At 39.9% G+C, this 15,269-nt stretch overlaps 1 protein-coding gene across 1 annotated transcript; it reads left to right on the top strand.

Annotated features, from left to right (window-relative positions):
* Nucleotides 1-267: 267 nt before the first annotated feature.
* On the top strand, nucleotides 268-14,981 carry dve (SATB1_N and homeodomain domain-containing protein dve). Its single transcript, XM_088047791.1, has 5 exons — nucleotides 268-555; nucleotides 5,530-5,725; nucleotides 11,712-12,151; nucleotides 12,866-13,681; nucleotides 13,740-14,981. The coding sequence occupies exons 1-5, from the start codon at nucleotides 460-462 to the stop codon at nucleotides 14,412-14,414; spliced, it is 2,223 nt and encodes a 740-aa protein (XP_087903917.1). The 5' UTR covers nucleotides 268-459; the 3' UTR covers nucleotides 14,415-14,981.
* The last annotated feature ends 288 nt before the right edge of the window (nucleotides 14,982-15,269 follow it).

The raw sequence follows: 15,269 nt of genomic DNA, 5'->3' as shown, positions 1-15,269 counted from the left end.
GACGTCGAAGGCGCGTTTCGGACAGCGAGTTTTCGTGAAAACAGGGCTCGGCGCCCCCACGACGGCGGCCGCGGACGCCGCCAGCAGGTGAGTGATCGCTGAATATCGTCGATGAAGATTGAGACGTTCGGATCTGGTTGGCTAGTGGGCCGGCCATATTCATTAAGAAAAAGTGTGCAGTTGATCGTTTTTTAAAAGCATAAAGCTGTTTGCGCGGTGAGCGCATGCAAGGGGTGGCGCGATCTACCCCGATCTTAGTTCGCACCGCCGCCACTCGCAACTCCCGACTCCGGATCCAACATCCAACTCCGCTCCGTGCTCAGTTGTTGCCGGGTGTTCATGTAGTGCGGTTGCCGTGTCGCTGCCGGCTCTGAGCGCTCAGTCACGTTGCCGGACTCACGTTGTTCTCACGTCATGTTGCTCTAATTTTGGGCTCGCGTTCCGCCAAAATTCGAACCTATGACGATGGACTTTCAGAGTGCTATGGAGACTTTCGCTGAAGCCTGGGTCGCCGCCAACACCAAGGGTGCTCCTCTTGCAGACGTTGCCACTCAGGTACTTAACAATTACCGCCCCTTAATTATTAATTAGCGGTAACCGCGCGCCTTTACAGCTACCCAATTACGAGATTCTTTATTCTTTAAGATGCATATGCACGCACACCGAACTTTATTAACTTCGTTAACTGGGCTACAAATTCGCCGCCGAAATATTTGCGACACTCGATAATCTGCCCATCTACCGCTGAATAATCATTCCAGCATCGCCCTCGATTCGATCTGTTTCCCGGAATATCTCGTTAATCCCGGATTTCGCAAATGCCGGATTAGCCGCCCGGATAAAACTACGAATCGGGAATCGATAAAATTGATGGCTTTCCTTCAAATTCACTCACATTTTGTTTCCGAATATACAACTCCACTAAAAAAAACTAAATCGGACTCGAATTTTTGTTCAAAATTTCCAAATTAATTATTAACATACTACGCTCGCACGAATCATCAAATATTAAAACTGACCCCAATATCTATCATATCATGATTATTTTTGCTTCGATTTTGATTAGGTGGTAATAGCAAACAACTTATAGTAGTCTTAATTAAGACGTCATAGCTAGTTATTTATACATTACAATGTATGACCTGCATGTTGTATAATTTGTGAAGATATTATTCCTCATTTATTTATAATTACCAGTGCATTAACGTATCTTGCACGCTTTATTTAAAAACAATTTTTGTCAAAGCTGAACAAATTATGCAAAATGTGCGATGTGATTTTAATTGGCAGAGATACGTGCAAGGTTTTTGGCAATGATTATACACGCCATTATCAGTTTGTTTTTAAATGTTTTATTAGATTATAAATCAAAAACTCGTAGGGATATCACGAGATAATGAGGACAACAGAAATTGGTGTGGGAATTTAAGAAATTTGCAAACATATCCAAAATCTGGCATTGAGTTTCATAATGGATTAATAAAACTGCGATAAGTGGGTTTACAATCGCATTGTTACCAGCTAATCATAATTTACCTGTTCTTTCTATTAGCAGTATTGATGCAAGTGTGAGGTAAAATTTCGGGCGCCGACTTAAAAATGTTTTGTTTTGCCGTTATAATACAGGATTCCCATTGTGAATTTTACCTGGACAGGTACCTGGGAGGGACCGGACCCATAAGGTTGTCATTAAATAAAGCATTAACTTTATGACTAATAGGTTTACACTAATCGTTTTCCTTTCCTAATCTTGTGGAATATCGACAGAGTCGTCGTCTTTCGAATGAAATATTTTACAACTGGTTTCGGTGATTGTAAATTTTATAATAGTTACGCAGGGTTTTATTGCTTTTCTTCCTCCCAAGGGCCTTAATCCATGTTGACCTAATGGGGATTACCAGATTACCTTGAAAAGTTAAAATATTGAAGCCATTTTTGGGTTTTCCGAACATTTTCAATCTGCGAATTTAAATAGAAGCCGCTTACTAACGTTATTTATATGATAAAGTTTACAAGATAAATCCTGACTATGTTTGTTATCCGATGTACAGAGCTCTGATTTTGTAAATATTAACCGAGAGATAAAAATTGTTTTTAAGGGCCTAATCGCTACACGGTATTGATTAGCATGCTAATAAACGTCCGATGAGAGTTTAATAAGCTTTTAACCGTTTTATATTCGCTTGTAAATATTTAATTAAACTTGTAGAAAAGCATTAAGACACAAAGCTATCTTCTCGTGCCATCTTGGATGAATTTGTTAACAGCTGCTTAGATTAATAACTAAATCCACTTTCGATAAGATAATAAAATACGTAGCGCGGCGCTGCGCATGAAATCGTCATAAATAAATAATAAAATTGTTCCCCATAAGTAAACCGTTTTATTAGTATCATGAAAGCGAGGGTGGCTTGAATAGGGTGCTACAGGTGGGAAACACAGGTAAAAACATCATGTCCTTCCGGGCGTTACACATGAAAGGTTGCACCGGTCCTCTTGTACCGGTCATTCCACGAAATTACATTTTAAAACAGGAGTACCGTGTCAATTGCCTTATATTTATTTCCCTTTAAACTGGTTGTACGTAGTTAATTTATTTGGGTACGTATAACGCATTAATTAGCACTGATACGTCGGGACTCTGACAATAAAACACAGTTGTCAGGTGTTAACGTTACGTTCCGAAAGCTTTAGTTGCTTTGCCGACTTTTTATGAATACCTCGAATTGCAACCTTTCGTCTTCCTGCTGATAACATTGCAGGGTCAGTTGCAGGAATAGACAAAAGTTTACAACACGTGCAAGAACAATCCGTTACAATTTTTTCTACGAAACTAACGTTCGGCGAAGATCAAAAGAGAAATTGTTGCAATATATTTCATAATTAAACTCACCCTCGACGTGTGTATGGATAATTCCCTTAATGGAACCACAAAACTATGACCTAAAGCTGTCCAATAACATCAAAATGTATTATTTCACAAGTATGTGGGCAGCTTATAGTTTATTGTGTAATTATTATATTTTAGGGTAATTCGGAATGATTCACGTGTTGAAATTACATGACCACAGTCCTAATTAATAATGTTCGTTTTTCAAACGGCTAAAGCTCGGATTTGAAAGCAAACACTACTGAGCTGCGTACATGTTTTTATTGACATCGTTTCTCTGCAAAAAAGTGTCATTACTTCTACATTTACAAATTAATTTGTTTTCATTTTATTAATTTGCAACGTACGCTGTTTATATGATTATTAGTAAGGAGGTAATAAACGTATAATACAAAATACTTAAAGTGCAGATGGACGAAGCTTTCGAGAAGAATTTTTGGTATAATTCAAAGTTTAAATCGGATTTAATTATTCAAAAGATAATTAACATGAAACTACACCAATGATAGCAATCGTAATAAGCAAGACGTGTAGTATTTAAATAACTAAGTATTTATAAGTACATATTTATTCATTTACATACATATTATATAAAATTATCCTTGATTGAAGAAAAAACGTACTTGAGTGTCAAGTATTTGTCACCGATATATTTTCCCTGTAAGTGTTTTAAAATCGAGATATTAAAATTAAAAAGAAAATTGTGTTCTCTAAATTGGTTTAAATTTTTGAGATCGCAAGACGAATTAATAATATGCATTTGTAATCATTACATGTTGTTCGACTATGAGGACAATTTTTCGCTTTCTTAGCACCAAAAGCTTCGACGATCTGCGTCTTTGATAGTAAATTTGCGTATTATTTGAAAAGCGTCGTAATTGGTTCCCACTTTCAAGTCTCTCCGACTAGATAAATATTAAATTGCGGTCATGACGGGTATATTTTGATGAACCGTAGACCATTTAAGGGAGAATTAAATTGTGATGAATGGATGGTGGTCGGCGCATTAATGCGGTTGAAGGCAGTGGCACAACGTTAAACTGGACGGTGTAGTAGTAAGAGAAGAGTGCAGGGTGCATCATAATGGGATAGAAGATCGAAACATTGAGAGAGTACCATCACCATCGGCAGTAACCCTGTGCAGTTTTGGCAGCCACGATAGTCTGCCAGGTCGATGCTCCTATTCTGGCCCTGCATACTTACACAACTGCTGGCACTTTTTGCGCACTGTTTCGTAGAAGTTAAGCTATAGCCGTCCTGTCACTCACTCTTGTACCAAAAATGAACCAGATTCCTTACGTCTGCAATCTGATTTTTCGCCACTACTCGCTCTCACGCTTGAGGGGCGCGGATAAACGGCGAATTTTTAACTCCAGCTATTGAGAAAAGGGGGTGAAACTTATTAAATATTTATATCGAAACTGTTGCCTTCCGAGGAAAAAGCCTCCGAGGGCGAAAGGTTTAAAGCTATTAGCGAAAGCAGTGGATCTAACTCGATCTTCGAATGATCTAAATTGAATCAATTATTTTTCTTTCAAAATTCAGGATATATTATGTTCAGACCCTATTGAAAACAAGCAGTTTATCACCATAAAAGCTTCTTAGAAAGTCAACGCAACTATTTTTTGTTAAAACTAAAAAGTCAGAAACGGAGGTAAAAAGTGCTCGCGTATAAATTGAGTGCCTCGTTTACGACTTAAATTTATTTTGTCCGCATGAATTATTTTTTAACAGTTACCAGTCCGATTTCAACTTGCTAATGTGGTACCACTTGCAGTGCCGCAAGTCAACTTGAAATAGTCCGGATGATCTTTTCTGTAACCAGTTTTTTAATAAAATTGTTGGTTCTAACTGAAACTTCTGAGAAGGAGATTAAATTCGTTGCTCACAGTACATGTTCTTCGTTGTGTAGCATTTGTCCATTTGCGAACTTTTTCAGATTTGAAATATGAGATATATGAAGTCCGGATTATTGTAGCCATCAATAATTTGGATTACATTTTGTACGCAGTTATAAACATTGTGGATTAACAAAGCATCTGTATTAGTGAAGAAGTATTTTAGCTATAGAGGGGAGCCTTTGTGTTATTTTGTTTGCTTGGACTAAAGCAGAATTGATTATAGTTGTATTTTTTTTATTTGATTCGAATGTGTGAAGCAATTTTCGATTTATTAATCTTGAATGAGAATGTAGAAGTTTTTGTTTTTAAATTAACATGGATTAGGAATTGCGAGGGAGATTTATTTGTGCAAGTAATGATGGAGTGGTGGAAGTTCATGAGCTTATTTAATTCTGAAGACTGAGAACACGGCTTAAAAAACCGGCACACAAATGCTTGTTATATGCGGATTAAGGGAATTATGAGTCATGCAGATTTAGTTAGATCTTCTTATATCTGAGCCGGCTGTTTTGTAGAGAAAGTGCATTAGGGGAGAAGAATAGACGATAGGGTTATCGAGGCCCCTCGATTCCAAGTCAGTGGTGGCTTGTCGAACGTCTGACAAACATAACGTTCAGGAATTCAGATGCTTTTTGACCCCACTTAACCCAGATTAAACGCGGTCGCAATAGACTAGTCAACCGGCCAGATTTGTACGTTGTTCATGCAAGAGTTAATCGTTTGATTTATTTGTTGTAGAGCCAGGCGTTAGCGCTGACGAGGAACTGCAAAACGCCGTCTCCCCCGAGCACGACGGCGCCCACCACTGGCAGGTCCAGCCGCGAATCTGCCGAACGTGCCACTACGCCGCCACCAAATCGCACGCCACCCTTGGACAGCACGGTGTCGCCGCCGTCCATCAAGGAGGAATTCGACGCAACCAAAACTTCCACAGGTAGGACTAAAATCCAAAGCGAATTGTAGTGGGTTAAGAATCGCCGCCGCGCTAGGCGGCTTATCCGCGGCCCGGTGAGGTTACCGGCCGCCACCCCCCATCTCCCCTCCTCGTCGGTCGGATTGAAGCGGATTGTGCGGCGTTAAGCAGATTATCTGCTCATGATTGATGAAACGGCTGCAGCCCGGTACACCCCGACCCAAAAACATTCAGCGGTCGGATCAGGTATGCAGTCTGCCCATATGCCATACAGACACATCGACGGGATAGTAGCGAGCCGACTAGCAATGGTAGGCCAGTTAAAGCTGGATTAAGCTGAAGGTAGGGAATTAGAGGAAGCTGGGATTAAAGGGACTCTGGCCTCCTCCTGCTTCGAGACGGGAAGTAGGGGATTAAGCCTGAGCAGGATTAACATTCACGAGGGATCAAATATAAAAGAAAAATTGAAAACATAACACTCAAATTTATTACTAATGCTTCGTTACTACGGATACACAAAATGACACATCATCTATTCGTTCACCTATGTGATTTAAAGCTCACTTCACACGGCACGTTTCAACTATTTTTCTACTTCTTTTTTTCAATCACCCTCTCTACCATTTCATCATCCCACAAGAAATACGGGGAAACACAACAGGATTTGATAAGGAATTGAAAATTAATGTCAGACAAAACCTCTCTCTACACCAACCCTTGGACTCACCACCACAACCACACGTAACGAGCCGTTACAACAAATTCGATAGGAACGAATGAAATATGATTTTTTCGCGTATTCGCCGAACAACCAAGCTTTGATTTTATCCGTTGATGTTTCCAGAGAAATGAAAGTAAATATTTCATATAATTCGTACAAAACACTTTTTTTCGAATCAACAAAACAATTAAAAATAGAGTTTGATTTATCTATCATCAATGAAGCGACCGATTTGTTTCATTAATCATTTACGCAACCTCATCGGCAATCGCATATCCATAACGGATAAGATAAAACAAGGAAAGTGCCTGAAAATCCATCGAAAAGTTAAAATGATCGATTTTACGAAGACACGCTGTCACAAATAGGATGTGCACCAAAATCCCCGCTTAGACCAACAGGTGCTATGATGACGTAGTCAAACATTTCAAAATATTGAATGAAATTTCGTTCTGCAAGGTCGAGTTTTATTACAGTACGTGCAAACGTTTAGGGTTATAGTTTAACCGGTCATCGGACGATTATCCACGCTAAAGGGGCTTATGTTAAATAGGCACTGATCGAACTTCAATGAAAGTAGAACATTGGCAGACGACAAGGGCACTCACCTACGTTTAATACTCGATATTTTACTCACAAATTTACTAGAAATGAACGGTGGATAATTCGAAATCTCAAACAGGAAAGTAGTTTATGGTTATTGCAGATTAAAAGTCAGCTGTGTTGCCAATTCGCCAACACCTGCGATTGCCGAAAAACGACTCAGCTGCAACTTTCGGGTATTTGTTCACCAGAAACCGGGATATCCTAGAATACACAGGATAAGTGTCAGTTTTTAGTTCCTATTACTCATCTCGTCGCTGTTGTGATAAGAACAAATTCATTTTTAAATTGATCACGTTTTAAGGACTTAAAACGATTAATCGAGCCGGGTTTACAATAAATCCGCACACACAATTCGAATAATTGTAATTGGCTATATTATTCAGATAATCTATTGATCAGGTGTGTTCAGCGAATATTTTAACAGACTTGAAGAGACGTACCGATTCTCTCTTGAATTAATTTCCGCGGAATTTTTCTTTACAAATGGAATAACGCACCGGAGTCATACAATAACTGCTTGAATGCTCACTTATTCGCCGTTTTGTAGTTGTAAGTGCTACCAACACTGTCATAAATCAGCGACTAACGGAATCCTGAGTGAATACGTTTAATACCTTTTGATACTAATAGAGAATTTTCACAAGTTTTTAATGTGCTTTTATTGAAGTGTGATTTCTCGATGATTCAATTCGATTCTTCGAGGTAGCATTTCTTTTTCGGATTTGTAGAAATCACAGTAAAAACTTTTGTCTTTTTGGAGAGAGTAGTAAAATGGGTGCAGAAGTAACCACTGCTAGGAGGATCCGTCAAGTGGAACAGGTTTTTTGATCGCGTTTCTTTATTGTTTTATCTCTTCAAATTAACACACCCTTTAGGATAAATTAGTAAGACGGTGACTACACTGATTTTGACGGAAAGTGAAATCGACAATTTAGAAAAAAAGTCGATAAAAAGGACTCGGAACGGCAAATTGTTTATCATTCTTGAAAATTCGGAAATGAGTCGTGCAATGATTTCAGGTTTACTCATTCAGTTTATGGCGTTTCTTTAAAAAATAACACAATGACGAATTTCAGAACATGTGGTACTGCAGGAAAAAGGTAACAACTAAGAAATTTTGATTAGTGCTTTGTTTGAAACAGTGTTAACATTCGCAAATTATACTAATGAGTCTCTGGTGATTATTAATGTTGAAAACGTTTTCGATAAAAAGTATGAAATTTAAAGAAAAGAATTTGTGAGGCGTGCGTAATATAGAACGTGCAGAAAGTAGTGCATTTCTGGAGAGTGACGATAACACGCACCAATGGCTAAACTTAATCCCTAGCCGAATTAATCCGTATATTATTGGGATTAGAGGAGTGAAGTGAACAGGTTCGTAGTTGTATTCATAGTGGGCAAAGTATGGCGTGCAGCCTCAACATATCGGCGGATTAGCGGTCCGTCTGATCCGGGCTTAGGTGTCGCCAAGGTGATCTCCAGCGTCCTTTCGAGTCGCAATCTGCCAACTGGCATTATACACATCGAAACGAAATAATTAATCCCGGCTGTTGCAACAATCACATGAACAGGACGAGCTGTGGGGAAGTGCACGTGGCTGGGGTTTATCGGATAGTAGTCCTAATCCGGGCGAAAGCGATCGCAGGACTCGGACTAGAACGAAAGGAGACAGATGAGTGATTCGACGAGATAAGCACGCAGCGGATTAGGACTGCAATGTGCATGCGATGCATTCTCTGCAGCAAAATCGGGATGGATATTCAGCTCCAACACCGACTGGATTGAAGGGGATCAACAACGGAAACAGATAAACGTCCGGCGGGGAGCGCGGGCGGATTACCGACACTGTGATAGTGCACATCCGCCTTCGAAATGATATATTCATTAAGAATATTTCTTCGGCTTCGGGCCGCATTTTCATAAGTAGCCAATAAACGATCAAAGAAATAATTAACTTGCTTCACTTCGCGGTCGGGACGCTAACGTGATTAATTTATATGGCTTTTACCAAAAATCCGATTACTACCAGATTTTCTTTTGTTTCTCTTCATTTTTCAATGGGTTTCTTAAAATTAAATACCAACGCAACGACATTCTTCAAACGAAACTGAATCAAAAAGCCACCCCCAAATCTTTTATCCTCGAGTTAAAACTCCCAGAAGGCATCGACTTTATCAAAGTGCTTAGGTTACATGCCTTCCTCAAGAGTGACAATTTAAGAGTGTTTCAACTTCGGAAATAGACTAAAGTTGGATTTTTAACGTTTAAAATGACATAGTATTTGATGTCGGACCTTGTGCGTAATATTTTATTCTAGTAGCTATTAGCAGACGCATTAAAACATCTTTTAATTCGTGCATACATTAGAATTGATTACGATTAGTTTATGTTGTACTTATTTTCCACATTAATATTTAAATAACTCAATTATGTTCATTATCGAGTTAATTGGTAAACTGGCGATGTGGTGTTCGCTCTTGGAGTGTTAATCCCGTGTATAATTTATACATTTAGAAAATTCAGCGATAATCACGATAGAGATTGGATTTATCTGGCAACATAAAGTAATCAGTAAAAGAAGTGTGTGCATCAGAAAGCGATAAACCTATATGGTAGTAGCATTAAGGATGCCACCTGTTGTTGATTAAATCAGGTCATGAATTGTAGTTTAATATTGGGAACGTTCTAGTCGTAAGAGTAAATGAATGTCGTTGATGGTTCGTTGTACGAAATTAAAGCCCGATTTTATAAAACAGTGTGTGAGCTACTTGGAAGATGTTTCGCAATCCAAGTGGCTCCTTTAAATCCTTATCGCAAATCCAGCATGAAATCGTATTAGCGCGCTAGCAGAGCAGGGCAGAGGACTTATTGTAAACAGTATTGCGGGTTCGAAGACCCTTTCGCACTCTCTAAACTGAACTTTGCAGCCCTTCCGCGCCTCCCACTGTCGACTCTTTACAAGTTGCGCGAATTAAAACTTTAGACTAACAAGACTTAAGCTAATAAGAAAATGGATAGAAATAAGCTGTTGTGTAAGACGCTTTGGCCTCGACGGCGCGCGCTTGTTCCGGACGTGTCGACGGACGTTAGTATTAGGTAATTCCGAGCTTGAACTGGGTATGTAAAAAAAGCACAACTTGCACAAAGGGAGTATAACAACGGATTAAAGTAAACAGTAAGAAACCTCAATCCGGAACAAGCCCGCTTTGTGAAGGCATTACACAGGAGAAGATTTTTCACAATCTCTAATGAGTGGTCTAACGAAATCCTGCGTGCTCGTATCACGTAAAAATGTGCTTATCTGAACAATAGACCAGTCGATCCTCAGCGAGACTGAGTGAATACTTGTTGACATAATCCTGATTGCGGCGGCGGTAACTTGGCTAAACTTCGCGACAAGAGCGCAATCACCGGTGCTGAAACTATACGTCGCGACGCGCCACTTCCGATAATTTTTCGGTGCATAACGAAAGGTTAAAATGCAATTAGACAAGTAGGATAAATCCAAGAATGACGTCGTAAGGTGTCGCGAGGTCACGACGTTCCTCCAGTTATTAGAGTCGGCCTTATTATTTATAAGGTTGCATTATTGATCAGCCAGAGTAGAACAAAGGACCGGAAGGCAATATGAACCCCAGTTAAGACGCTGGTCAGCCCGCCTGGATTAGAGCCGGTGGGATTAGCGACTAGTGGACTATACACAGCGCGGTAAGCCGACAGGATTAGGTTCGGGCCGGATCCTGCAGCCGGATCCCTGAGATTTAGAGCTGAGTCGTTCGCCGTTCGCCGCATCTGCATCGTAAGACCGACCAAAACACCGCCTTAATAAAACGAAAATAACACACCGACTTACAAATTAAGACCTTTAACTGTTTCATACAACCGACGTCACATAGTGGCGTCCTTTGTGTGGCAGTCGTGTAAGTAAGCTCAAGTCGAGCCAACTAATCCTTAAGACGCGCGGCTAGGTCTAGGTTGCTCCAGTTAAAGCTCTGTAATATGCAGAAACCTTCTTAACCTAACAAGATTAGCATAGACAGGGCGACCAGCAGGCCTAATACCTCCTCATCTTGGTTTATTACTTGCTACCGGTGTCTTCTATTACACCAACTTTAATTCTGACCTGGTCGATAATCACCTCTTCTAACTGCGTTATCGAGACTTAACGCATTTCAAACGCGCACAGGAAAACCAAACAAACTTTGTCATCTTTTAAGGTGAAAAGGAAATGAAGAAATCTTTACTATACCGCTACATTAACTGTCATCTCTACCCCGCTATCAATTGATCTGTCTGTCTTTCTTATCACTGGATACTTTTCCGCTTTACACGTTCCCATTAAATTCGGTATGGCTCAGAAGATTCCGCCCTTCCACTATCGCGCGATCATCTGCTGTGTCGCTCCACACCACCGGCTCCGGCTCCGGCTCTTACATTTTATTTACCCTCCACTTTTCTACGATTCTTAATAAATTCAAACTCTTTTTTTTTCCTCTTTTCCACTTTATCACTTCTCCATCACTTTTTGACTTTGACAGTGACAGTTCTCGGATCATTTGCCAAGTTTAACAAGATAGGAACGTTTTGCTCGAAATTCCAAATAAATTAAACTCGCTATCTTTACGTCTTTACGACATCCTTTTGTATTAGCCAACTAATTTCTTAATTATCATGTTCCAGCCAAGTCGTTACCGGTTCATTGTATCGTCGAGGCGATTTGCACGCTGGAAGAAAATCGTTCGTTGCAACACCATAATGCCTGGAGAAGAAGAACCATGATCGAGACCGATAGCTACGTCATAATACCAGTTGGAACCCCATTCCACAGTCTTGTGCAAGTAGCCCTGCTTCGATTAGGCTATTCCGCTGACAGTGCAGCAGCCGCGAAAGGCTCCGTGGTTATCAAAAATTGGAAAGCGCTTACGTTTGAGCAAATATCTGATGATCCTCTCGTTACGGTTGGTGACATATTAGGAGAATTAACTACGATAGCCACGTTACGAATTCAAGTATTTCGAGGAAGGCCTGGAACATTCACTGATATCAAAGACAAACTTTTGCGATTTTTGTTGTTGCAGTCGCATGGACTCTTGATCTCTTCAGGATGTCCTCTCGATGAGGTAAGTCTACCACCACCTGGATTTGTTTCTAACTTGTTTTGCTTATGCTGGAACAAGAATCTTGCTTGCTTTTCGAAGAGAGCGGTTATGAGGCGCGCGTCTTAAGAATTAAACGGGAATGAATGTATTAAGGGTGCAGAGAATAGCAGTAACCTCGCTTTTAATAAGATTATGTAGCATTATTTCATGGTATTAATGAGATCAAAAGCCTTCTACATCCTACAGCACAGAGTAGATCTGAACCCCACCCCACCAACAATGTCGTTTCTCTTCTTCAATTGATAAAATACAACAAACACTTACGGTGGGGTGAGTCGTGTTTAGAACTCGGTCCTATTTATTAGGGGCGGATTATAGACGTGCAGTGCTCATTCACTGAATTTAGTGGCTCCTGATCCTTGTCCACAAAGCGAGATTCGGGTTCAAAAATAAGTACAACGCCAGAAAGCGCTCGGCTAACGACGGCTTATAAATCATAACACTTGCGCCTTTCATTTGAATGTAGCTGAACCTAAGATAAATCCGGGAAAACATGGCTTCGAACGTCTGCTGTTAAGTACCGTAATCTCACCCTAAAAACCCATATGCAAAGACTTGCTTAAATTTACATTTAATATAAACTCAAACATCGCTCATAATTATATCGCGTTTCATCTTTTCTGTTAATCCTTCACCCGCCACCGATGTGACCTGACACTGTTGAATATTTTTCAGATCATTCTTTCTCACATCTGCCGCACGTCACCAAACTGCGCACCAATCCCAGAAATTTCCGAAGAAATCAGACGAAAATTTGATCAATGGTGGTCAACTCAATTCAGCCCTCAATCTCCAGCGGGAAGAAGCCAATTTGGCGGTTCTTTCCCAAACCAATATTCTGTTCCTCCTCAGTCGTCGAAGGCAGCAGAACGCACATTATCCGAGTCTAGCCACCCGGCGATGCAAACAGTTCACAATCAATTTCCCACTCAAAAAACTCGAATGCGTACAAGTTTTGACCCAGAATTAGAACTACCAAAACTACAACGCTGGTTCACCGAAAATCAACATCCCAGTCGTCAACAGATTCAACAATACGTCAAAGAATTGAACAGTCTTGAATCTCGAAGAGGTCGAAAACCTCTAGATGTCAACAACGTGGTTTATTGGTTTAAGAATGCCAGAGCTGCCCAAAAACGCGCCGAAATAAGAAACGTAACTCCTGGATTATCTTGCCACTTGGCAGTTAACGGTTACAGTAACCATAGTCCTACAAATGGTACAGGTTTTCTGATTTCGGACGGTTATTTGAACTCGGAACGGTTGACAGATCACAGAATGAAGAACAATTTATCGGCGCGTCGAGGACCGCAAACTTCACACACTTCTGATGAGTTCTCCAACACCGGATCCGATTTAGAAGACGAAGATATGGGTGAAGTTCAACCTTCTAGTCCTTCAGTGCCACTTTCTTTGACTACAACCAGGAAACATGATTCAAGAGAAAATAGTCCCAGACCTTCGACTCCACCGGCTCCTCCAAACATACAAGTAAGTCCAAGGGTACTCTCAATAATATTTGCAATATTATTCTAGTAATTTCTTTCAGAACGAGATGTGTAAAGTTGAACCCAAAGAAGAACCCATCAATTATCATTCTCCCGGTGATCATTTAAACAACAACAAAATTAATTTATCCGACATGGAGGAGGACGATTTGGAAAATGAGAATGATAATAAGAGTCACTTTGAAGGGAGCAACTTAACTTCCCCAGCAAATAGGCCGATTACTCAGCGTTATTGCAACTCTCCCGACGTTGAAACTCCTTTATTATCGCGCACTCCAAGTGATGGTATTGAAAGATTGGCGGCTGGTTTTCCTCTCGTGCCAAATTCCATGTTTAGCCATAGTATAATGTACATGAGTCATTACATTCCTGGATTGTCTCACACTGCGACTTCACCTCCTGGTTCTAGCGCTTTGGGAATGTCTAGCTTAACAGCGGATGAACGTCGCAAACGCAACCGTACCTTCATAGATCCAGTGACCGAAGTTCCTCGTTTGGAGCAATGGTTTTCTCTTAACACTCATCCATCTCACAATTTGATATTAAAGTACACAGAAGAGTTAAACTGTATGCCTTATCGTCAAAAGTTTCCCCGATTAGAACCAAAGAATGTTCAATTTTGGTTCAAAAATCGCAGGGCCAAGTGTAAACGCTTGAAGATGTCGCTTTTTGACAACCAATCGACTGGACAATACCATCACAATGAGCGAGATTAATACTTTTATTTGTACTGATATTTACGGTGTGATTTTTAACCTGTACTTAGACTGGAATCCTAATTTTTGTTATATAGTTAATAATTCAATCGATAAAATTTTTAATAGGGGTAAGATAAGAGTGAGGACAATAAACTAAGCTCTCTTTATTGTCTATTTGAAAACACGTCTTTTCTTACCTGGTACTTGTTGGTTTTTGTGTTTATATATGCAACCAGTATTACGTTGTTAGCGTGCTTGTAATGGTACCTTGCGTGATATTAGGATGACTACTCGAGGTACGGCCCTTTTAAAAATTTTATGATATATGTTGAATTTATGATAATAATAATTGTACCAAAGAATTGTTATTTAAGTTTGTATTGTAAGAATTTTTGTTGATTATGAGACATGTTCAACATGCCATGTTTACTTCTGTATCTTAATAATCGTCGTGTTGTAGCCAGTGGCCATGTCTATGTGAACGCAGTGTATTAAAATAAATACTCCATAATGTTTTCTTTACGCAGTTTATGTTTTTTATTACTTATAAATATGTATGTAAATAAAAATAATTTTTTCCCATAATCTTACGTTTTAATTTCTTCCCTCCGCGGTTATCTATTTTCTATTAAACGTGCAGTGCTATCAAAAGAGAGAGCAGGTTGGTATGTCTTTCAGATGTTTCAATTCATTAGATCAGATAGGTGACAATGGTAGGGTGTGTGACAATAAGCTCGTCATCGAGCAAGTTTCCAAGTCTCCAGGAAACTACAGGCAGCCAATGATAATCTATGTCACAGTCTTCAGATAGCGTTGTCCGCGTACAGCCGCTGTTAGCCGGTGTATTTACCCGCAACCCCAACTTGGCATACA

Source organism: Gnatocerus cornutus, chromosome 10 (assembly GCF_029298725.1).
Source record: "Gnatocerus cornutus isolate USDA-ARS CGAHR chromosome 10, icGnaCorn1.1, whole genome shotgun sequence".
In the NCBI taxonomy this organism is placed as follows: domain Eukaryota; kingdom Metazoa; phylum Arthropoda; class Insecta; order Coleoptera; family Tenebrionidae; genus Gnatocerus; species Gnatocerus cornutus.
The sequence above is the reverse complement of the archived record's forward strand: the minus strand, read 5'-3'. Positions and strand labels throughout refer to the sequence as shown.

Bases quoted from the DNA above. Each gene is read 5' to 3' on its own strand.
- dve (XM_088047791.1), top strand. From the start codon at position 460: ATGACGATGGACTTTCAGAGTGCTATGGAGACTTTCGCTGAAGCCTGG. The intron at 556-5,529 runs GTACTTAACAAT...TATTTGTTGTAG, and splicing joins TTGCAGACGTTGCCACTCAG to AGCCAGGCGTTAGCGCTGAC. The intron at 13,682-13,739 runs GTAAGTCCAAGG...AATTTCTTTCAG, and splicing joins CGGCTCCTCCAAACATACAA to AACGAGATGTGTAAAGTTGA.